The sequence below is a fragment of the Urocampus carinirostris genome, chromosome 13 (genome assembly GCF_059441175.1).
Source record: "Urocampus carinirostris isolate Australia breed hairy pipefish chromosome 13, RoL_Ucar_1.0, whole genome shotgun sequence".
In the NCBI taxonomy this organism is placed as follows: domain Eukaryota; kingdom Metazoa; phylum Chordata; class Actinopteri; order Syngnathiformes; family Syngnathidae; genus Urocampus; species Urocampus carinirostris.
Window position 1 is genome coordinate 15,291,365 of NC_142361.1, and position 25,127 is coordinate 15,316,491.

Sequence of the window (25,127 nt, forward strand, 5' to 3'; positions counted from 1 at the left end):
CAACTTTCAACCTCTATTTGTGTGTTTGCCACCACTTGTTTTTGTCTTCCACCTGCATGCTGTGTCAATACACCCTATTGATTTGTGTATGTATGTACTCTTGACAACATTTGTCAGGTGAAAGTGAAGACCAAAATAAACGTATCTGTGGCAGAATATAAAAAAGGAGGAAACAGAAAATTGCAGCACAACACTGTGTCAGTATTGTGGAGCAAGAAGAGTCTCAGTAAACATTAAGAAGTGATCACAACATCAATGTTGTGTATATAGACTTAAGTCCTGTTCACAGTGATTTGAAATGCGTCAATCACCCAGATGGGTCATACGAAAGACCCATTGCCTCCCTGTTTGACATTCAGAATTGAGGGTTGCAGTCGTGCAGTTGCTCAACAAACAATTCTTAAATGCGGCACGGCTGTTGCTCACCGCTCTCTTAGGTCAATGGTTCTACATGTGCCCTTGAGATTTATAAAGGCACTTCAGGGATAACGTGAGATTTAAATATCATTTTAAATGAAGCATTGATACTAAAGTCAATTAAAAGTACCGGTAGTCATGAAATGATATCAGTGTTCCAGGACAATTTTGCATGAAAACAATCTTTTACTTAATAAGCAATACTATAGATCTAAACAAATAATAAACACTACTGGAGTAGTAGTGGAACTGAGCAAGCATGTGGATAAGAGAGTACTCGGTTGGTCTGGACACATAGAGAGGATGGATGAGGAGCGAATGTTGAAGAGGATCTACAGAGCAGAAGTAAATGGAAGGAGACGTGGATGGATGGTGTTACGCGTGCACTGCAGGAAAAAGGTCTAAATATAGTGGAAGCTAGAGCTCTTGTTGGAGATAGGAATGAGTGGAGAGGTGTTGTAAAAGGATAGTGGGATGTTTAGACCCGTTATAGGGGATGAGCATGGCACCTGTATGATGCGGCGGGGGTAAACCAGTGTAAGCCGTCGGGCCCTGCTGCTGTGTCACCCTGACCCAAGTGACACGGCCGCTTTCTCTTGTCCCGTTTCATCTGGAGGGACGAAAACATGACCAACTTGGGTGCCGAGGTGCTTAACTCGTTTGGGTGTTTGGGTATTAAGGTTGGCCATGATCAAAAAAATGGTGTGTGTTATTTTCTACTTTTTCCCTTTTGTAAAATTTTCTTTGTTTTTGTCTATGTGTTTGTCTTGCTGTCGATCACCCCTCTCGGGGGGCATGACCAGGGTAGATAGATAGATAGACTGTTCAAAAATTTGGGGTCAGCCAGATAATGTTGTTTTCCATGAAAAGATAAACTTTTTTTATTGATCAAATGAGTTGCCAGGTAAATAGAAAGTATAGCTGAGACATTAAGAATGTTGAAAATTTGATTTTTATTTGAAAAAAATGATTTCACCCCTTAAACTTTTCTTTTGTCAAAGAATTGAATTCTCCAAACAACCCCAAACTTTTGAACAGTAGTATTCATAAATAAATACAATTTGTATTTTAAAAAACAAATTTGGTCTAAGGCAGTGGTAGGCAAACTTTTTGAGCCATGGGCTGTTATTTCTTAAAAGCTTTCGCAGAGCGACTGGGCAAGAAAGAAAAAAATATGATTGATTGATTTGATATTTGTATCCGCATATGCAGTCCCGATATGATACCTTGCCAATGTAAGAGGAGAAAAAAACCTTGTTTTTCCTAGTATGGACATACAATTTCATTAATAAGATTTTGAACCATTTAGAATTAAAGCAAAGTAATATATGATGCCTCCTTTTTGAGCACGGAATTTGCATTAAATATGCATTTACTGATGGTAGTCAGTAAATACAGCTACACTGGGTGCTTTGGGAGTGGCGCCTTTCTGTGGCGACATCTTGTGGACACATCGAAAACTATACATAGATTTGGCTTTCTTTTCTCATGTGCTTCTCTCACCATTGTCTTGCGGACCACATTTGGCCACCAGTTTGACAAGGGCTCTCAAGAAGAAGCTGGTCTTTCTTCAGGAGGTAGTGGTAGCCACCCTTCAACCAGATATGATCCTTCTTCCTAGGATCTCAAAGTCCATCATTTTAGCTCAACACACGGTGGTGGTGCGTTCAGGGACATTTAGTACGTTTGAGTATTGTTTTATAGTATTTTTGTAGTTTACAGTTAATTCCCCAAAATCCACGATACGGTCACTGCATTATTGTGATCTTAATGTCAAGTCAAGTCAAGTCATTTTTATTTGTATAGCCCTAAATCACGAAGAGTCTCAAAGGGCTTCACAGATTATTACACTATATTACACTGACTATTTTTCAGCCGACGAGAAGAGTAGGTTATTCATATGCTATGGAGTAGAAGTGAGAAGTGAGATCTCAGGGGGAAGAGCATTCCACAGCACCGGTGCCCGGATGGGGAACGCTCTTGAACCAGCAGAACACTTCTTTGCTCTTGGGATCACCAGAAGACCGGCAGTCTCAGATCGTAGGCTTCGGACCGGGACATAGGGGCAAATCAGATCTGAAAGATAAGAGGGAGCAAGTCCATGTATGATTTTGTATAATACTAAGAGAACCTTGAACTCACATCTAAGGCTAACTGGGAGCCAATGCAGGTTAGCCAAAATCGGTGTTATGTGATCATACTTTTTTGTCCTAGTTAAAAGCCTCGCTGCAGCATTTCGTACAAGCTGAAGAGACTTGATTCTAGACTTCGGGAGACCAGAGAGTAGTGCATTACAGTAATCGAGACGGGAGGTAACAAACGCGTGAATTATAATTTCCGCATCCGACTGAGACTGTATTGAACGGATTTTAGCAATGTTACGAAGATGGATGAAAGCGGTTCTAGTAATTTTCTTTACATGCGTTTCAAAGGATAGATCAGGGTCAAATATGACACCTAAATTTTTAACTGAGTCACTCTGTGTGATGTGACATTTGTCAATGTTCACAGCAGTTTTTGAGAATAAGTCACGGCATTTAGATGGACCAATGACTAACATTTCGGTCTTTTCAGAGTCAAGACGCAAGAAATTGAGTGACATCCACTCTTTTATCTCAATGAGGCAGGCCTCCAAATTTCCACAGTTTAGTGTGGGAGATTTCTCCAACGGAAGATATAGTTGAGTGTCGTCTGCGTAGCAGTGGAAGCTGATATTGTACTTGCGAATAATATCACCTAATGGAAGCATGTAAATGCTGAAAAGAAGGGGGCCAAGCACTGAACCCTGCGGAACACCACAGGTAACATTAAAGGGCTCAGATGTCATTTCGCCATATTTAACACAGTGCGTCCTATCTGAGAGGTAGGATCTGAACCACGAGAGGACGGTTCCTGAGAGACCAATCCATTTTTCCAACCGTTCTAGTAGGAAATTGTGGTGCACTGTGTCAAAAGCAGCACTAAGATCCAGCAGCAGCAAAAGTGATGAAGCGCCAGAATCCATTGCCAGTAGGAGATCATTTGTTACCCTGATCAGAGCTGTCTCAGTAGAGTGGTTAGCCCTGAATCCTGATTGCATAGATTCAAAAAGGTTATTCTCGGATATGAAATCATTCAGCTGCTGTGCCATTACTTTTTCAAGTACTTTAGAAAGGAAAGGTAGGTTTTACACAGGTCTATAATTACTTAAGATTTCTGGATCAAGGTTGGGTCGTTTCAGTGTGGGTTTAATAACGGCGGACTTAAAAGCTGCTGGAACTACACCTGAGGAGAGTGATATGTTTATAATTTAGCGCTAAATACTCATCCGGGCGTAACCAAGTTTCACAAAGACCAATACAGTTAAGTTTATAATCACGAATAATGTTGTCAACAAGTAAAACTTTAGGAGCAAGCGATTTAATATTTAAAAGACCAAATTTTAGCTTTGCTGAATCATTTGACTTAGCTGAAGTCTTTGTAGTCTTTGTAGAGATCGTCAAAAGATGTCGCCTTTGGGGCGGTTTGTGAAATGAAGGAGAGCAGATATTTTCTTCCACGTGAAAGAGTACCTTTAAATTTTGCTTTATAAACTATAGTACGTTGTTTAAAAAATGTAAGCACATCTTTGTAGTCTTGACGACAAGCAACTATCTGACAATGGTGTCCATTTATCTAAAACATAATTTAGTAATTGCATTTATATTTAGTTTATTTTGCTCGTGTTGGCAGATTTAGTATCGGAGTACTATAATTCAAAAGTAACTGAACGTAATCACGTTGCATTACTGCGAAACAGTGTTGTGGTATTGGGATTACGTTACCAAAAAAGTTTGAACAATTTTTATTGACACTTTCAACAGCAATTTCAAGTCAAGTCACATTTATTAATATAGCCCTTAATCACAAAAATGTCTCAAAGGACTGCACAGGATTACAATGACACAATTACCTGATCTTAAACCAACATGCGGGCAAGGAACAACTCAAAACCTCAGCGTGAGGAAAAAGAGAAACCTTGAGAAGGGACCCCACAAGTGGTAATCCTCCTTTCAGGATGACCAGGGTAAATTAGATTTAGCATTGCAGTACACAAACATAGTAAACACTAGGTAACATGTTGAAAATTTGTCCGGAAAGTGCATGAAAGCAATGACGCCCCCAGCCTGTAAAAACTAGTCCAGAAAGTCTATGACGGCCACCAATTAAACACATTCTCAATTCCATTATATCATATTCTAACAATATGAGGTTTGAACAATTTTTATTGACACTTTTAACAGCAATTAAACATATTCACAATTTCATTATATCATTTTCTAACAATATGAGGTTTGAACATTTTGTATCAACACTTTTAACATGAATTAAATACATTCACAATTTTATTATATCTTATTCTAACAATATGAGGTTTGAACAATTTTATCGACACTTTTAACAGCAGTTAACCAGTGTGTACAGGGCAATACAGTGGGACCTCGCTACTTCGCGCTTCGACGATCGCGGATTCAGAGCTTTGCGGGCCTAAAAAATAATAATAATATACATTTTTTTTTTTTTAAACATTTTTTGGTAAGCATTTTTGAAGGGGCGTCGCTACTTCGCAGATTTTCACTTTTCGCGAGTTGTTTTGGTCCCCATTAACCAGGTCTAAAAAATAATAATAATTTTTTGTTTTGTTTTTAAGGTGCGCCGCTACTTCGCGGATTTTCACTTATCGCGGGTGGTTTTGGTCCCCATTAACCGCAATAACCGAGGTCCCACTGTACTATTGTGCAGGGGCACAGCTCTGTCTTCTCAAGTGGGATTTCTTCCCACCCTCCCAAGCAGCATTTTAAAAGTTACCCTCCCAACCAAAACAGTGACGGGTCATTTTAACAGGAAATTTAAACAGCTAACAATACGATTGCTGCAATAGAAGACTAATTTTCCCAAATTCCCGACACAAAAAGGATCGTGTACATGTGAAAGCCTCGCATTAAAGCACGACGAAAGACTTAAAAATTGACGTTGTTCGCCGTTCGTGGCCTTGAAAGTGAACGCTTTCGCGGTTGTGAGAATTTTGAGTGTAAAGAGTGAAGAGCACTCGCTTGCCGGGTGAACATTTAAACATGGAAAGCGCCGCCGGACAGAAATGTGTGGTGACGTCAGTTGAGCTGAAAGCTTAGATCCAAGATGGCGGAGGTGAGCAGGCTCAGGAGCACGGCTCACTTCGAGCCCAACTGTAAAAACATGCGAACTAAGCAAGGTAAGCGCTCTCCTTTTCTCTTCGAATACAAACGCTTGAAGTCCGATAACGGTTGGGAAAAGGGCGGCTCGTTCGAATCTTTCTTTGTATCCCTTTAGTGTGCTCTTTCTGTAAGCTATGGAACCCGCGCGCTAGTCCACATTGGGCTTGTTTGTTTCACAACGACGCAGTGCTCGATGAACAATGGGGGAACACTGCTAAGCATTTGTTACTAAACCATATTTTAAACAGAAGCATGAATCCAAACCGTAGCTGGACATGAAAGCATCCTGGGCGGAACACCTGCCCCTTTCCTCCCGCTCCCCTGCCACTTTCACCTGGGCACGAAAGAGGCAATCGGTTTGGTGTTCCAGCTAAGAATTTCGCAACTCGAACACGCTGAGAGATAAACCCCGCCGTTCCACTAATAACCTGGATATTTTTTTTGCTCGGCCTATTATTAGGTCGCCCGCCTGGCATCTGTGTAACGAGGCTAATGTTTTGCTGCCTCTTGCTCACTGTTGTGTATCATCACTGCACTCTACGTACGTTTTCATTAGTAAAATAAAACCTCAAACCTAAATGTGTGCACAGCTACTGTTTTAAGTCAAAAATTTGAAAGTGTACCTTAGCAGAGCTGCACGATTTTGGCAAAAAAAAACTAATACGGATTTTTCAGACCTAAATTGCAATTGCGATTTTCGATTTTAAAAGAAAAGTGCATTTTCTGTTAAATGAAATGATCTGCAATTATATAGTGCTTTTTAAGTCAAGACTTCCCAAAGCGCTTTACAATGTACTTCACACGTACCCATTCACCCTTTCACACCCCAATAGCCTGCTTGGGGGCATTAGGGATTCAGTGTCTTGCCCAAGGACACTTTCACATACAACACGGAGGAGCAGGGAATCGAACCTGCGATCTCTTGATCGAGCGCTCTACCTCCTGAGCTAATGCCGCCCCAGTTTTTATTTCCGAGGAGAACATGGATATAGTGACATGCACACATAACTAACATGACTTGAATTGACTTGACATAACGTACTTAGAGACAGAGAGTATACCATCCATCCATTATCTGCACCGCTTATCCTCAGTAGGGTCGTGGGGGTGCTGGAGCCCATCCCAGCTTTCTTCGGGCAGTGAGCAGGGGACACAATGAACCGGTTGCCAGCCAGTCACAGGGCACATAGAGGAAGACAACTCACTCGCTCATTCACACCCAGGGACAATTCGGACCGGACAATTAACCTGACATGCATGTTTTTCGAATGTGGGAGGAAACCGGAGTGCCCGTAGAAAACCCACGCAAGGACGGGGAGAACATCCAAACTCCACACAGGAGGTTCCATTTCATGACCTCTTAACTGTGGTGCACACGTGCTAACCACTGCTCCGCCGTGCTGCCCATCAGAGAGTATACGACTTACAAAATATCAATTATAGATGTACAAAAAAAAACAGGGTTGCAGTTGTATAAATTGTCTCTATTGCCATAGTTGGTGTGCGTAAAAGGGAATGTGTGAAGTACATTATAAAGCGCTGTAGGAGGTCTTTATTGACTTGAAAAGCGCTATATTAAATAAATGCGAAATAGTATAAAACATTAAAATTGGAGGGCTATTCCTTTCAGTGTAAGAAAACAATTAAGAAGCTGGCAAGCTATACGTTAGAGCCGGTTCCCCGCGACTTCCGATGATAAAAATACAAGAATCACAAATGTAGTTTTCCACGTGTGGTAGCTCCAAGTCGTCCGCTTTATTGGTAATGGATTCGGCGTTTGTGACTAGACATGTTTGGCAGTGGTGGCTTAAGAGTCAATAGCCTAGCTGTTAAATTAGACATCCGACGCCGCCTCAGTCGATTCCCAGACGAGATAAGAATCCAGGGAGCACCCGCTGGTGATCAGCTTTTCCTTGTGCGTTTTTTGACTTTCCTCAGAGTCTAATTAATGAATTTATTTTCAATGTCGCGAGCTGGTTAGGCTACGAGCTGTGGCCTTTGTTTGGCGGTGTTTAGCCGACTGTCAGCTTACACCAGCCTATCAAAGTTGTGCACACGCGTCTTGCAGACTTTGCCTCGCCTTTATTAGTTGGTGCCATTAAAACCTGCTTCTGATTAGCCAGCAATGTTAAACCCCGATAATTGACAATTCTTGTCGGCCAAACACTCCGTCAAGTAAAGAAAGGGGAAATATGAATCCTTGAAAAAACCGCAGTGGTTTGCTGTTACGCTATCGCACTATGTCACATCGCGATATTGATTCGATTTCGGTTAGTCGCACAGCCCCACTCTCTATATCCCCGTGCGTCCTATATCCCCGTGCGTCCTATATCCCCGTGCGCCCTATATCCCAGTGCGCCCTATATCCCCGTGCGCCCTATATCCCCGTGCGCCCTATATTCCCGTGCGCCCTATATCCCCGTGCGCCCTATATCCCCGTGCGCCTTACGCTGTGGAAAAGATTGGAAATGCAAATAGTATTTGTTTCCGTAGTGCAGCGGTTCAAGACCCTGGTGGAAACATAAGAGGGATGGGCGCCACCAGGTTGTACTTGCCCAAGACACACCACATAAAATGGTGCCCTACGACCCTAGTGGTTAAGGGATCCAACCAACCAACCAACCAACGTGTTGGTTACCGCATGAGACTTGGATGGAGATTTGTCTTCCAACAAGACAATGATCCAAAACATAAAGCAAAAGCTACAATGGAATGGTTCACCAAAAAAAAACATATCAAGGTGTTAGAATGGCCAATTTAAAGTCCAGACCTCAATCCAATTGAGAATCTGTGGAAAGAACTGAAAACTGCTGTTCACAAACGCTTTCTATCCAGCCTCACTGAGCTCGAGCTGGTTTACAAGGTGGAAAATAAATATCAGTTTCTCGATGTGCAAAACTGATAGACATACCCCAAGTGACTTACAGCTAATATCGCAGCGAAAGGTGGCGCTACAAAGTATTAACTCAATGAGGCTGAATAATTTTGCACACCCACTTTTTCTTTTTTTATTTGTTAAAAACGTTTAAAATATCCAATATAGTGTGTTCTACTTCATGATTGTGTCCCACTTATTGTTGATTCTTCACGAGAAATTAGTTTTATATCTTGATGTTTGAAGTCTGAAATGTGGCAAAAGGTCACAAAGTTCAAGGGGGCCAGATAGTTTCGCAAGCCACTGTACTTTTTCGCATTCATTTATTTTTAGTTTCACGTTAATTCTTAATGGGGTTTTTAGATATTTTGTGTAGCAAATCTAAAAAATAGATTTGATAACTGGAATGTTTTTAATCTGAGGTTTTCTTTTGAAAAACCTGTTTTGGCCCACTGAAAACAAGTGCTAAAAAGATGTAAGAAAAACTACAGACACTTAAAGTGACCAAACCACAACATTTTTTTTTGCAGAACCTTTTGCAAAGAAAGAGAGAAGGGAAATTTAAGAATAAAAGGGAAAAAGAAAACCGATAATGAAAGTGGTTAAAAGAAAAAGAAGAAAAGAGGCAAAAACCAGAAAAGGAAACAATTTTTATTTTACCTGTAGCAGCAAGATTACAATGATGTCGGCTCCATCTAAGTGAGGCTAATGTTATGTAAAATAACTGCAATTTCTTCTGCATATGAGTATTTTAAAAGATGGATGGTTCTTTCATAGTTCGTATATTTGCTTTTTATTTTAAATTGCTATTTTTTTGTATTTTTATTAATTACATTTTTCCTACCAGGAGTCGCTTAATACACACTGTCCCTTTCGACTTTCATATTAAGGCTGGAGCCTCAAACTTATCACCCCCCGGGCTGCGAGCTTGAGTCCCCTTGCTCTAAGACATAAATAAACGCTAAGTCATTCTTCATCACATTCACCAAAGAGTTGTTTCCTCCATTATGCTTTTTTGTTCAATGCAATTGATCAAAACTGTATTTGCTTGAATGTTACTTGAATATGCCATGATATACAAGGTCTGCTTTGTAAACTTTGCAAGTTTTATCGGCTTAAATGCTTCCAAACTTTAGAAGCTTTCGTACGCGTACATCTAATTTCTTTACCTTAACGTCGACATGACACACTGCGCATGAGGGACTTCCAGCAGAGTTCACATTCATGCCTCATTTTGTTGAAAAAAAAAAAACGTGTCTGGAAACAATATGCGACAACGGAATTCATTGTCGACTATTTCTAATATTGATTTTGGTCAACGTCAACTAATTGCTGTTTTCAGCCTGTTATGTTACCTCGCCTCTTAAATAGGAAAATAATTCAAATAACCTTCCACATATCCGTCAAAACCCGTTTCATAGTTCAAGTGCCTTAAAGAGAGAGTGATGAACAATTCATCCCTATACCTGACTAAATGTTTTGCAAGAGTTCATCAGAGTCCTGTTATTGAGGCATCCTACGCCTTGTCAATTTCTGGTTTCTTTATAAACACGAGCTTTTTTCCACTAGCTTCTGCTGCTTGCAGGATGTTCATGTTGACTGTGGCCTACAGCTCCAACCAACACTAAGCTGCTCTTGTTAATTGCTCTAGGTAAAATATATCCCATTTGGTTGTTTCTGTCTCACGTTTAGTTCACACCGGTTGTAAAGTCATGTTCCTTGTCTAGATACTCATTTTTATTTTGTACCTATTCAAAGAATTTGAGGTGTGCTTGCATTTTTAGCTAAGTGATATCCTAGTTTACAGAAGTGCATACTTTTCAAAGGTAAGATTCTTCCAATTTGTTATTTGATAGACTCACACCTAGCCGAGAATGTTTACATGCTGTCCATTGTAACAGGGTTCCCGGACATCTTTAAAATCTTACGGCTTTCAATTCATCATTCTAAAAATAAGCCCTTAATTGGCGTTACAATTTCTTAAATCCAATTTTCAAAAGTCTTAAAGTGAACACATAAGATATATATTTTTGGAACTAAAATGATTTAGTAACATGTATCACTTGTCTTTTTTTAATATTCACTGATTTACTTGAGTGGGAACATGGTGTGACCACAATAACTATGAAAACATGATGTGATTTCAGTCGGACGCATGTTTTAAGTCAACCCTCAATACACAAAGCGACTTGGGACAGATACGTTTACTTCGGACCATGGCAAAATGTATACATCATGTTTTTGGACATGGCTAAAATCTGTGCCGAGTACTGTGTACTAGGCATGATGTATTGTGTGCAAGAATTATTTGTGTGTTTTTGTGTTTAAATTGTGTGTTGTTTGTCAACTTAGTCTTAATTTTGATTTCAAAAGGAATTAAAACGTCTTAAAGTGTTGGATTTAACTTGCCTGAAGCTGTAGGAACCCCGTGTAAGTACACTTTTGTGGAGGGCTAATAAATGTTGCAGACGTTGTGACCATGATATCACCACTGACACCAACTGAAGTCGATGTAAAGTTATTTTATTTAAGTAAAGCATTGACAAAAAAGGCACTACATTTAATCATTATAATGGTCCATTGAAGATGATCACTACTTATAATTTGTTGTTAAACTGCATTATATTGTCCGTTTTTAGAGATAGATATAGTTTGTGTTGGCTAGTTTTAAGTCATACAGACTAGAAAACCCTTATCATGCTCGCATGTGTACTTTAATACCACCACGCTGCTCTTATTGTGCACCCTGCCCTCTTGATCTCTCAACAATTGGAAATTTGCCCTACTCGCATCCACCAGAGGGGCCCTGGAGAGTTGGTATTTTAAAAGGCTGAATCGGTTTAGTTGAGAATGCTTTCAAATTCCTGAAGTTTAAAAAGAAATTGACTTAGTTTTCAATGCTCACTTTCTTTGGTTGGAATCAGTTATCAAAACTTTCCTGTAGTGGTTAAATTTGTTTTCAAAGTTCAGGCAACTAAACTGTATATCAGGCACAGTACATTGCTGCCTTCTTTTAGTTGATCAGTGTTGGGCTTCAGGATTGAAACAGGAAATTTAGGCATACACTATGCTCCTACAAGTCTATAGAAAGCAGTTGACATCCTGAAATAAGTGTGTACACAAGTAATATGCTTAAACAGGTTTTAGTGCGTAGTGTATTTTAATGAGCAATGTTATTTAGCTAATCACACAGGTGACTGTGTTCTCCAGCCACTTATCTATTTTCTTGCTCTATCTTTAGTTCCTTCTAAGGAATGCAAGAAAAAGTTGATTCACTGAAACCTTCTTTGGTTCTCTTGTCAAGCTGTTATACTTCGTTCGTAAAATGACTGCATCAATTTTAGGAATTTAAGTGAAGATCCTGTCAGACCAGATCTGGCTATTATCTGCCCTTGACTTTTCAAACCCAAAGGTGAAATGTGAAAACTACGCATGAATTATCTGTCAAAAAAACTAAATTGACTTTCAAAAAGTTTAGAAGTTTAGAATAAACATTTGCCTCCCCTGGTATCATACCTTCTTTAACAACCACACTATAGTGATTAGTAATCTAATTGAAGAAAGTTATCCTTAAATTGTAATGGCTTCAGTAAGAACATGTGCTAATGACCAAAATACAAGGGTCTGTCCTGCTGATGGGCATGATGAATTGTGATTAAACTATGAAGAAACTCTGTTCACACAGCTACCAAAACATTCAGTGCTTCTGTTATCAAACTTTCAAAGCGATTAGTGTATGTCACTATATAAGTGAAGTGGATTGTGCCTGCCCAAGGGCCTTGGCACAAATCCTCAGTGTTGCAAGCGTGCTTTGCAAACAACTAGTTTTTTTTTCCACATGAGAGATTACAAACGTCGGGGTGAGCATGTCCTACCCGGTAGGTCATCGGTGAATAGCCCTGTGATTCTACTTGAGAGAGCAACGTCCCATATTTGGAATCCGCGAAGGAGACATGGGGATTAAGAAGTTAATGCCACATTGATACTGTTTCTCACCTGGTATGGTCAAAATTGATGCATGAGCGGCAAACTTGACCTCATCAGGCTGTGGTTACCATTTTAAGTAAGTGCTTCCTTGAAAAAACAGGCCAGGTTAACATCGGTTCAGCAGGGAGAAGGTGGCTAATTTTAGTTTGCCCTCCTGAGATGGACATGGACAATCTTGCTTTATTGTGGATTAACATAGCAGGGTCTCAAGCTACCTTTTAATCGAGAACAACTACAAGCGGGGAATTAATACATCACAAATCCGGACAGTGTTTTTGCTTCAAGGATTTACATTTTTCACAAAGTTGATGAGCGTGACTACCTGCAGCTGGGTGTGTGGACAGCATACAGGATCCTAATTTGTATGTTGGTGAGTGCTGTTTGAGATTATGAGGTTAAGCACATTTGAATGGGAAATCATTGGAATGGTTCGAATGAGTAATGCTGCTGTCGTGCTCATTCAAGGATGTCCAACGAGTTACCCCATGGCTGGTAACTAGCAAGACCACACTTCAAGTGATCCTTTAGTTGCCATAATATTCACACAAACAACACGATACAAAAAATACATTTTTGGGGGTTGAAAAAGCCTTTGCTTGATAGTCCTGGCATACATATCATTTGGTACCTACATTTGTTTTGGGAGGAGTCATAAAGCGTGACCATTTCTATAATTTATGGTTTCTCACTGTCCTCCTTGTTGTCAGTCCTTGCTGTAGAGCCAAGGCACTCTTTTCATTTTCTATTTTTCCTCACCAAAATCCTCAATGTAGTGTCCATCCAAAATAATTAAAAAAATATTACTTTGTACCAGTTACCTGGTTTTTTTTTGTTTTTGTTTTTGCATAAATGATAATGTTGGATAAATCGAGTGTATAAAATTTTGTGATCACAATGGCTCAGTGAGTAACCCAGGTCATTCCCTTTGTTTAATGATTTTTGTGTATTTTGGGATATTACTACGTTTTTAACCTGTTATACTATATCTTTATCATGTTTTTCGACAGTAAATAGAAAAAGTGTTACTTAAAATTGGCAAGTAAAAACATTTTTTTTTACTACTACTGTCAATTTGTATTCTACTTTAATCTAGTCAGTGTCTGAAACTCATGACAAAATGTTACCGGACACCAGGGCAGACAACTCTGAATAGCCATAAAGTTGCTTGCCCCATCTTTCTCAACTTGAAATGCAATATAGATAGATAGATATACTTTATTCATCCCCTTAGAGAAATTCACACTTCCAGCAGTATCCTTGTGTTGAAAATAAAACAATAATAAAGTGAAAGGAATATAATACATAAATACCCAATGTAATGTGTTGATATAGAGTACTTAAATAGCGCTACATAAAATACACACTGTAATAAAAATAGAGTAATATGCAAATGTGGGGGTTTGGTTTAATGTGGGCTTATACTCCCCCGGGTGGAGTTAAAGAGCCTCATGCCATGAGGAAAAAATTATCTCCTCAGTCTGTCCGTGGAACAAGACTGTGACAGCAGTCTGTCACTGAAGGTGCTCTTCTGTTTGGAGCCAAAAAACCCGTTGTTGCAAAGTATTAAGGATTGATAATCAGAATATATAGCAGACACTTTAAATTTAAGTTTATTATAAATCTACTTAGAACATTCATTGCATGTATATGACATTGCTGTATTCCATCTGCCATCAGTATGTACCTGTATTTACACATCTTCATTCATGCAATGATTGCATTGCGTCGTCTGCTACAAGCCACGCGAACTCCTTTCCACGATGCTTTTAATGTACGTTTACATTTTGGAGCGTCATACATTTTGTTAGCTTCTTTCGAATCTTTCTTCTGGGGCTGAGGTTTTGGCTTGGTTCCTAACCACTTATCAATTTTTCTTGTGTTCTCTGTGCGCCTACTTTGGAAAATGATATGCAAATGTGCGACCTTATATCACCGGAAGTCCGGAAGCAGGAAGTTATTCGATGCAGGCTTCTGATTAGCTGCCGAGTATGCAATTTGCCAAACGAACCATAATTTCCAAACCGAACAAAGATTTCAAGATCGGAATAAAGCAAACGTTTGATTTGAAAAAAATAAAAATTTAAAAACAATTTTTTTCCCCCCCCCTTGAAAAAGTTGTCGGCCACCCGGGCAGAGACGTTGTGTAAGTTGTACGCCCGACATAAAAGTTGCACGCCCCGGGCGTCCGGGCAGACGTTATTTCAGACACTGATCTAATGTATTATTTCTTTGCAGTCCAATCTTGAACAACTTCATCAAACAAAATAAGATATTTTAAATGTTTTCCTGTACCACTTTAGGGCTGCAACCGACAATTATTTCAATAATTGAAGAATCAGTTTATTATTCTTTTGATTATCGAGGAACCGTATTCATTTTTAATTTCCTCCTATCTTTAAATATTACGTTAATATAAAGTTTTGAAAAGATGGAAAAACATAGGGCATAACACAGTATTCTATAATCAACATTCCTAATGTGAAAATAATATACAATATGTCTGGGAATCGTTATTAATATTTTGTTATTTTTGCTTAATATAGTTTATAGTAAATTTCTTTCTTTTTTTCTGTATTTTTGCAGCACTTTCGGTTCCCGTGTTAACTTTGTAATGGTTAACTATTAAATGCCAATTTTGTTTGTAATGATGCAATGTTCAATAATTAAGGATATTGTGAGCTCGAGGATTTTTTTTATTCTGTCATTCCCTATATTACATGTTGATAATGTCTGTGTATTTTCTGTATAGCCCTTCGAGACTTTTTTTGATTAAGGGCTATACAAATAAACTTGACTTGACTCAGGGAGCCTTCTGTCAGACCAAAGTGGTACTATAACTTTACAACTTCACAATGAGATCAAATGCACTCATTTGCATTGATTGACGTGCTTAGCAGCTCATAAATTGCACAACACGATTAATCGACAAATTAATTAACGCTTTCAATAATCGATTTTTGATTCATTGTTGCAGCCCTATACTACTTCATGAGTAGACAAGTGTATATAAAGAAAATTTGAATCTGCTGCCAGCTACGTATATGGAGGGAATGATGCAATTACTCGGAAAAAGCAACGATGCTGAACAATGGGACGCTATTTTTTACCAAGATAAAATTGGGTACTTTCCTGCTGCACTTGTAGTTGGAAAAACACCGCTGTGGACACTGTCCTCGTACTTTTTGGTGCATAGCTATTTTTAAGTGTGACCTGGATCCTTGCACCATTATAAAATAGAACAGAAATTAATAGATCCGACAGAGAGGCATACACTATGTATCACACGCAGAGCAAATAGGGCGGCCGAAACAACAGCGAGCGACATTTTAGTTGCTATTCTTGATAGATTAGTTGTATTATTTCTTCCTTATTATGAAAAACCCATCACAAATGACGGTAGAAAAGGGTCTCAATTATTATATCTATCTTCTACCCTGGTCATACCCCTCTAGAGGGGTGACTGACAGCAAGACAAACGCATACAAAAACATCCATCCATCCAACCATTATCTGCACCGCTTATCCTCAGTAAGGTCGCAGGGGTGCTGGAGCCCATCCCAGCAATCTTCTGGCAGTGGGCAGGGGACACCCTGAACTGGTTGCCAGCCAGTCGCAGGGCACACGGAGACTGACAACTCACTCGCTCATTCCCACCTAGTGACAATTTGGACCTGCCAATTAACCTGACATGCATGTTTTTGGGATGTGGGAGGAAACCGGAGTGCCCGGAGGAAACTCACGCAAGCACGGGGAGAACATGCAAACTCCACACAGGAGGTTCGATCTCATGTCTTCAGAACTATGCGGCACACACGCTAACCACTGCGCCGCAATGCTTCCATCATACAAAAACAAAGAAAATAAAAAGGGAAAAAGTAGCAAAAACACACAAACAATTTTGGACCATGGCCAACCTAAATGCCCAAACACCCAAACAAGTTAAGCACCTTGGCACCCAAGTTGGTCATGCTTTTGTCCCTCCAGATGAAACGGGACACAAGAAAGCAGCCATGTCACTCTGGTCAGGGTGACACAACACACTCTTCTGTTCAACTGCAGGGCCCGACAACTTTCACTGGTTTACCCCTGCTACATCATACAGGTACCCTGCCCATCCCTTAGAACGCGTCAAAACATCCCACTATCCTTTTACAACACATCCACACTCATTCCTATCACCAACAAGAGCTCTAGCTTCCACTATATTTAGACCTCTTTCCTGCAGTGCACTCATAACACCATCCATACACGTCAATCGCGGCCTTCCTCTTGGTCTCCTTCCATTTACTTCTGCTCAACATTCGCTCCTCATCCATCTTCTCCATGTGTCCAAACCAACCGAGTACTCTCTTATCCACATTCTTGCTCAGTTCCACTACTACTCCAGTTCAGTCTCTTACAATTTCATTTCTCAATTTTGTCACTCCTAACATACTTCTAAAACACTTCATCTCAAAATCATTTAATTTCCTTCTCAAAGCTGCGTTTAGGCTACAAGTCTCTGCACCATACAACAGTCAGCACAATCACACTCTCATACAGTCCCCTCTTAACATCCACTCATTCCTATCACCAATAAGTGCTCTATATACAAAGTTGTTTTCATGGCATCAAGGTGTCCAAAAACGCTAATGATCTTGTAATGTTGGCGATCTATGAGGAAGTCGTCAGCCCCATACCAACTTCACACAGAAATGTACTCTGATTTATCAGCTGACACTCTTACTGTCATGCACTTTCTGGACAAATTTTCAACATGTTACCTAGTGTTTACTATGTTTGTGTACTGTAATGCTAAATGTAATTCACCCTGGTCATCCTGGAAGGGGTATACCACTTGTGAGGTCCCTTCTCAAGGTTTCTTTTTCGTCACGCTAAGGTTTTGAGTTTTTCCTTGCCCGCATGTTGGTTTAAGATCAGAGGCGTGTTCAGGAGAGTGAGTGATTGCTATCGCGAGCTATCGCTAGCTTCTGAACGGCCAGTGAATATTGAGCGCTCGCGTGCCCGAGTAATCACGGGAGAAAGACCGCTTACTTTGATTTCCAACATGGCGTCGACAGTGCAGAAGATGGAGGATCTCACCCTGACGAGTGCTGTTGGCGATGTAATATATCGTCTTACATTGCCTGGTAATGTTTGTGAACAATGCAAGACAGGTATGACCATTCCACTGCGTTTAGGATAACCTTAACTGTGTCAATATGCGAACTGTCGCTCATATCAGCCAACTCGCTCAAAGCAAGCTGTAGAACAAAATCCATTGTACTGTCGTCGGCCATTTTGGATCAGTAAGGCAATCACAGTGAGCGATTACAAAACGTTCAGCAGTGCGCGGCAAGCGATTATCAAGAGACTACATGTCTGATCACTCTCCTGAACACGCCTCTGGTAATTATATCATTGTAATTATGTGCAGTCCTTTGAGACATTTTTGTGATTAAGGGCTATATAAATAAATTTGACTTGACTACTGGAAATGTAAAGCAGGGTATATACACTTTATATTTTTCTCTTCTAACTGACCTTCATGAGTTTTAGATGCGTCACTTTACTGTTATTTCTTGGCGCATCTAATGCTATAAAAGAAGGAAAGTTTTCTTTAAACTGTCGTTGCAGATAACTTTGTATGTTCATAACCTATGACAGAACGAACTCATTTTGGAATTTTTAGGGGGTGTCCAGCTTTCTATTTCGTGGTGATATACCAAATTAACGTGTCAGGGAGGAGCTACATGTCCTGCTGTGAGGCTGAGTTCTATTCGACCCAAAAGCAGCGTAAACTTCAATCTAATCAAAATAAAACACTTACTGTTGAACAAATAACTTTGTTCTGGTTCCCATTAATCATCTTCACATTGAGTTGAACGAGAGGGTTACAACATGCCTTTAGATCCAAGCGGCGCCGCCGCGAGCGGCAGCCTTTCCAGCAGCCTTTCCAGCAGCTCCGTGTCATTTCGTACTTTTTGTGATTTATTGTTTTAAGTGTCTGCTTCTATCCTTGTTGTTTTTCCTCCCGTTTGACAACTACACTTTGGATTAATTTTCTATCCTATCGTTATGCGTTTATTTGAGGAATCAACTCCTTGCCCTGAAGAATTCTCTTGCCGGCGTGATGAGGGCGCCCTATCGTGGATGGAGAGCCGGAGCTAGCTAAGCGGCTAGCGGCGTTATAAGTCTTCGGTACCGTCCGTACTCATGGTAAATGTGAACTCTCTACCAAATAAGACCGACGAACTGGCTGTGCTGGTGAAAAACATCAAAGCGCACAGGGAGTGCAGTTTGCTGTGTTTTATGGAAACGTGGCTCACGTCTAGAATCCCGCACGCTAACGTCGAAGTATCCGGAGCTATCAGCGCTGTTAGACAGACACGAAAGCCTGCAGGTAGCGGAGAGGAGGTGAACTCGCTAACACGGGGTGGTGTATCCCTGAGCACATCTGCTGCAGGGACGTCAAACTTTTGGACTAGCGTGTGTCATCCACTCCGCTGTGGCTAAACTACAACAAGCACCCGAGGGCATCTTGTTAATCTGTTAATAAACAACAAAGGAGACTGCTGGAAGTGTGAATTTCTCTACGGGGATAAATAAAGTATCTATCTATCTTTATCCACTTAATCCAACACTTCTCCAAATGAGTTTTTGGCTGAGGAAAAGGGACGAACCTCACCCCTACCAATTCTTCCGGATAACTCTGATCAACGTTCCAAGTGCCGCGGACACATGTTCTAACCATTTTTGATACAAAACACTGTATTTTTAACAGGTTACAAAGCTACGCTCAGAACAAAATAAATTTGTAAGTAGAGGTACCACTGTACAAGCGTGTGGATCACGTGATACAAAGATGGACGACCTAAATTGGCAGCCACCGGCTGTCGTCTTCCTCACGTTCTGATTGGCTGAGAACAAGCGCTGTCGGATCTATTAATTCAGTGAAAGTCCTTCATGCATGTTCTATGGCCCGATTACCCAAACAGAGAAGAGATCACGGACTATATGTTTTTTTTAGGCTCAAGGGGAGTTCAAGATGTCGTTCAACGCAGTCACAGGCCTGGTCTAGCAAAACCCGGAGACCTGGATGACGACTTTCTTCCAGAGGAGATGAACGCTGACTGGGCTACAGAGGACGGCCTTATGACTGACGAAGGCAATCAGGAATTACAGGTTAGACCTTGTCGACATACACATGATCCTTGATTCAGTTAAATTGATCATACTGCTTGAAACGTCTGGTCTGGCCAGGAAGCGGAGGATGAGAAGGCCCGTCCCGTGCAGATCCTGCTGGCCAATGAGGACGAGCACAGCTTCGAGCTGGACGCCACCGCGCTGGAAAGGATCCTGTTGCAAGAGCATGTGAGGGACCTCAACGTAGTGGTGGTGTCAGTGGCCGGTGCTTTCCGCAAGGGCAAATCTTTCTTGCTGGACTTTATGCTGCGCTACATGTACAATCAGGTGAGACAAGGTTGCTGCTTTCAGTAAACATGCTTGTCCAATAACGCTCTGATGTTTGTTGACATGAATAACAGAATGTGATACTTTGCAAGTGTGGCAAAGGAGGTTCAGCTTACAACCATGTGGTCTTTCACACTCACTGTAATGCATGATTTGGAATGTGGAATTCTCACAGCTGTGACACAAATGTCCAAGTGCAACAAGTTTTAACAGATTCTTGATGATAAGTCTTCTTTATCATTTTTAGTCATCGAAAAATGGCCACTTGAATTATTCTAATTAATTTTGAATAATCTTGAGTATCTTAAAATGCTGTGTGAAGCACTCTTGTCAACAAAATATATCTATAAGCCATACCTTAAAAACCCAAATTTGCTATTAATTTGAAAGTGCGCCTTATATACCGCACAATACAGTGGATAAGATTGGAAGTGCATACACGAAGTTATACAGTACACTACCGTATTTTTAGCAATGATTGATTAATTGATGATCACTGCTGGCCAAAATTAAAATACCTTGTATGCAATGGAATTGGAACCCGGGTCACGGGGATGAAGGCACTGACACTAGAACACAATTGTTACAGGTTACATATGAAAACACATTAAAGCTTATCATTGTCAGTTTTTTGCGCTTGGTACACAAAACAGATTTGCATCTGGTTGGGTAAACAAGTATCTCCAATTCTTTACCGTTACGAAAGCCCGAAATGGAAAACAGTCATTTAACAAAATACTATACAAGCTAATTTACATAGATATTCATATCAAACCACACCATTACAGATGCACAATGTTATGTATGAATTGATGTGAAAAAATAATATTTTTTGGGGCGGCACCTTATAATCCAGTGCGCCTTATTGTGTGTAAAACACGGTAATGTCCGTACATCCTGGGTACCTCATGGCCAAAGTCTTGAGATTCTAATGTTTGCCCAATTTTTCTTGGCTTTTACTTGTGTGTGTCGATAGCAAAACATACACTGGATTGGAGGGGACGATGATCCACTGACTGGCTTCACCTGGAGAGGAGGCTGCGAGAGGGAGACTACTGGAATTCAAGTCTGGAGCGAAGTCTTTGTGGTGGACAAGCCAGACGGCAGCCAGGTAGTCCTACCCAAGAAGAGGACAGATGGCAATGTTTGAATAATGGGGCGATGCATCACTTCTACGTTGATGTTATTAAAGGTGGCAGTCCTTCTCGTGGACACACAGGGAGCCTTTGACAGTCAGTCGACCATCAAGGACTGTGCCACAGTGTTTGCCCTCAGCACAATGACCAGCTCTGTGCAGGTTTGGTTTATTCTAAACAATTTGTTTTGAAAAAAACTGTCTTGTAACATGAAATCACAAGGCACATTTCTTTTATTTTCAGGTGTACAATCTCTCGCAAAACATTCAGGAAGATGACCTGCAGCATCTTCAGGTGTTTTTCATTTTCTGGAAATTGTCACAAACTCCAGTTTGTTTTCATTTTGTATCCTCCGTCCATGCAGCTCTTCACGGAGTACGGCCGGCTCGCACTTGAAGAGATCTACTTGAAACCTTTTCAGGTGCTACTAATCGACTTTGCAGACAGTTTCATTCATGTTTCTCTGTATTTTAGACTAATAAGTTCTGTTTTTATAGTCCAGCTGCATTGTCATCTTATTAAATGTAATTTTTCTTCAGTCCCTTATGTTCCTTATCCGAGATTGGAGTTTCCCCTACGAGCACGACTATGGCCTGGAGGGAGGCAATGCTTTTCTGGAGAAGCGGCTTCAGGTGAGACTTGTCTGAGATATTCAATATACACACATCGATGTACTGCCTAAACCATCTTCTAAGACACATGTGTCAAACTCCCGGCCAGCGGGCCACGTCCGGCCCGCCGTGTAATCATATCCGGCCCGCAAGACCATTTTACATTATTATTAATGGCCCGTTAGTATGAACAACGCAGTCTCAACCCTGGACATCATATTCTGACGTTTTAGTCACTGTACCTATTCCTTCATATCTGACGTATACTATGCTATATACCAGACATGGGACCAAGTCACACATGTGCAAGTCTCAAGTAAGTCCCAAGTATTTTTTTCTTGGGCAAGTCAAGTCAAGTCAAGTCACAGGCTGTGTCAAGTCAAGTCAAGTCAAGTCCTGTAATAGGTCAAGTCAAGTCCAAGTCAAGTCACCTTTGGCGTACTGTTGTAATTTTAGCTTCAGAATCTGATCTTAATAAAGTGAAAGGCAATATATAAGAAATCAAGTAATCATCCTTGGCTAATGTGCCTAACCTGTAATAAAATATTTGTATCCTAAATACTCATGTTCAGTAAAATACATCATAGACTCAAACAAACAGTGATATCGTCAGTATTTGGTATTTATTGACAGAAAAAGTGATCTGTAGATCGAAACCCAAACTTTTACTTTTTTTTTACTTTTACAAAGTAACAATAACAGCTAAAACAAATACTAACTTACAGAGGATTAAACTGTCACATTTCTCTTGCTCTTTTCTTTGCAGATTTCTCTCTCACACGCTTTCTGTCACTCACTCAAACAGTATATCCATAAGTCAATCCCTTTTTATGAGGAAACAAATAACAGCTAAAACAAATAGCTTATTATTATTAAACTTTGTTACATTTCTCCTCTCTCTCTCACTCACACACTCACACACACTCACACACTCTCACTCACTCACTCACTCACTCACTCACTCACTCACTCACTCACTCACTCACTCACAATGACACAAATTAACTCACTCACTCAGTCACTGTATATCCATCAGTCATTCCCTTTTTACAAGGTATTGCATTTGCAAAATAGAAGATTAGACAGGGTCTTATCTGCAAGCCGAGCTCGATGGGGTCTCATAATGATTCCACCATGGCTGAAGACTCTTTCCACCGGGGAACTTGAGGCTGGCACTGACAAAGCTTTCATTGCAACAGGAAAAAGGGCAGGGAGGACAGCCCTGTTTGCGTCCCAGAAGGACAGACAAGGCTGCCCACAACAAAGAGAAAAATAGTTATTTAGTTGTGTCTCTGGGTTGGTGGTTGGGTCCTGCTTGCGGCGTTTTTTGTAGCCTGAGAATAGGCCAGTGCTGTCTTCTTGCTGGCTTTCGCTTTCCTCCTCTAGGAATTCAGGACTCTGGGATGTTGTGTGAGGTTGCACCTCACGTAGAATCAGATCTAATTAAAACAAAGAAAAAAAAGGGCAAGCGTAAGATCTCATGAGCATTATTCAAAATTGAACATCCACAGTTTGATACGCTTGCAAAATCATCTCTAAAATGGATTATAATACTCATATAACTGTTTTGAATTACATTTCCATAATTTGATAATGGTGACACGCCTAAGTGTACATCACGTTAAAAAAAAAAAATCCACTGACCTTTTACCATGTCAACAATGTTATTCTTGACATCATCGGTGACAAGCACATCATGCTGAAGCCACATCATGGAGAAAGCCGGGTCCAGGACAGCTGACCTGATGTAGACTGGGTCTGCAAATGGCAGCTCTTCCCCTGATGCAGCTGACAACATCTTCACATTAACGAAGATTCCCCGGAACCGTTTCTTCAAAGAGAATTGCAGGCTATGGATCATGCTTCCCAGGAAGCGCACTTGCGGCTTGAGTCTTTCCAAGTGGTGGTTAAGAGACAATACACAGGGGAGGACAGAGCTAATCGTCACAATCTTCTCTCCCTGAGTAAGATCAGTGGCCTCTGCAAATGGCTGTAGCACATCACAAAGTTCCTTCATCAAGTTCCACTCCCTAATTGAGAAGACCAGCTCACTGTGTCCCGTGTTCTGAACAACACTGCACAAGTCCTGGTGACTGAATGAGAGCACTGCCTTGACTTGTCGGAAAGTTGAATTCCACCGTGTGTTTACAGCAGCGGGTATCCCTCGCTGATCAAACTTCTCCTCAAACGCATCTTTAAAGGTGCTGGATGTATGCAAGAGAGAGCTAAGCTTGGAGCATTTTGCAAAGGAACTGTTCATGATCCGTGCATCCTTGAGACCATCACCAACAGCTAACTGCAGAGTATGCGCAAAGCATTGCTGACGTTTAGGGCTTCCTCTGTTGATTGTGCGGTCCACAGTCTCCCAGTCACCTCTGGAGAGGTCTTCCCACAATTCTTCATCATCCAGATTGTCATCATCGGTTACTTCGTCATCTTGATCCTTCGGAAAACAGACTGAAAATGCTCGCTTCATATTCGCAGCATTATCACAGATTATGAAGTCGAGTTTTTTCCGAATGCCATAATCCTCACACAGGGAATCAAAGGCTTCAGCAATGCGCTCTCCTGTGTGAGATCCCTTGAATCTGCTGCATGCCAGCAGGTATGACTTCAGCATGACTCCTTCTGAGGTTGTTAAGACATGGCCAGTGACTCCCAAAAAGCCGCGCATCCTCCTATCTGACCAAATGTCTATGGTAACCGACACATGGTCTACACCAGCAAGAATCACTTTGATCTTTTCTTGCATGTCTGCAACAAGTGATTCTATTGTTGAAGTTATTGTTCTGCGGCAGATAGGCTGGTATTTGGAGTCGACCACAGACATGAAGTGCCTGAAATGTTTATTTTCCGTCATTGAAAGGGGCATGCTACATCCAATCACAAGATCTGTAACAATAGCATTGGTTATGGACTTCTGTTTGGGATGATTTGCTGAATATGCTTCCAGAGGACGAGACTGGATGAACTGTGATATTGCAGGCTGTGTAGTATCAGTGCAGGCGTTTCTTGTCCTTTCATACTCTGCATATCTGTGAAGCAGATGCAAAAACAAGAATGAGATGTCCTGTATGGTTGGGCAGACATGAAATCATGACATATGGTTAAAAAAACAGTTGTTTGAAACTTTCTGTATTTTTTTTTATCTATCTTCTGGATGATATTACTTAATATCAAATCAACTGTAACTGAAGCTTTTACCACATTTTTTTACTTTTTTATGCTCATAAAGCTGGTATATCTTAACCATGTGATAGTTAATAAATAAAACAATTTATTTAACATTTCCAACCATGAAATCAAAATTTTTAAAGAAAATAATGAGCTAATATTTATTTTTATACTAAAAAGTTACTAAAAAAAAACTACAAAAAAAACTTCCATAATTGTCGACTTAGTGGTCTTAATTATAAGATTGGATTAACATTATTGT

At 40.5% G+C, this 25,127-nt stretch overlaps 1 protein-coding gene across 3 annotated transcripts in view; it reads left to right on the plus strand.

Moving 5' to 3' along the window:
• The first annotated feature begins 5,418 nt into the window (after positions 1-5,418).
• LOC148353811 (atlastin-2-like) overlaps positions 5,419-25,127 on the plus strand; it is a 32,932-nt gene continuing 13,223 nt past the window's right edge. Inside the window, exons 1-8 of one of the 3 annotated variants that reach the window (XR_015852399.1) lie at positions 5,419-5,647; positions 19,502-19,656; positions 19,735-19,944; positions 20,921-21,055; positions 21,137-21,241; positions 21,324-21,374; positions 21,445-21,501; positions 21,620-21,712. Coding sequence is in view for 2 of the 3 variants with exons in the window: in XM_088350826.1 (XP_088206952.1) it covers positions 5,575-5,647; positions 19,502-19,656; positions 19,735-19,944; positions 20,921-21,055; positions 21,137-21,241; positions 21,324-21,374; positions 21,445-21,501; positions 21,620-21,712 (879 nt within the window). In the remaining variant the exon portion in view is untranslated. Of the gene's footprint in view, positions 5,648-12,424; positions 12,863-19,501; positions 19,657-19,734; positions 19,945-20,920; positions 21,056-21,136; positions 21,242-21,323; positions 21,375-21,444; positions 21,502-21,619; positions 21,713-25,127 lie in introns of those variants that run through there. The other 2 variants (XM_088350826.1, XM_088350827.1) reach the window with 2 other exon arrangements.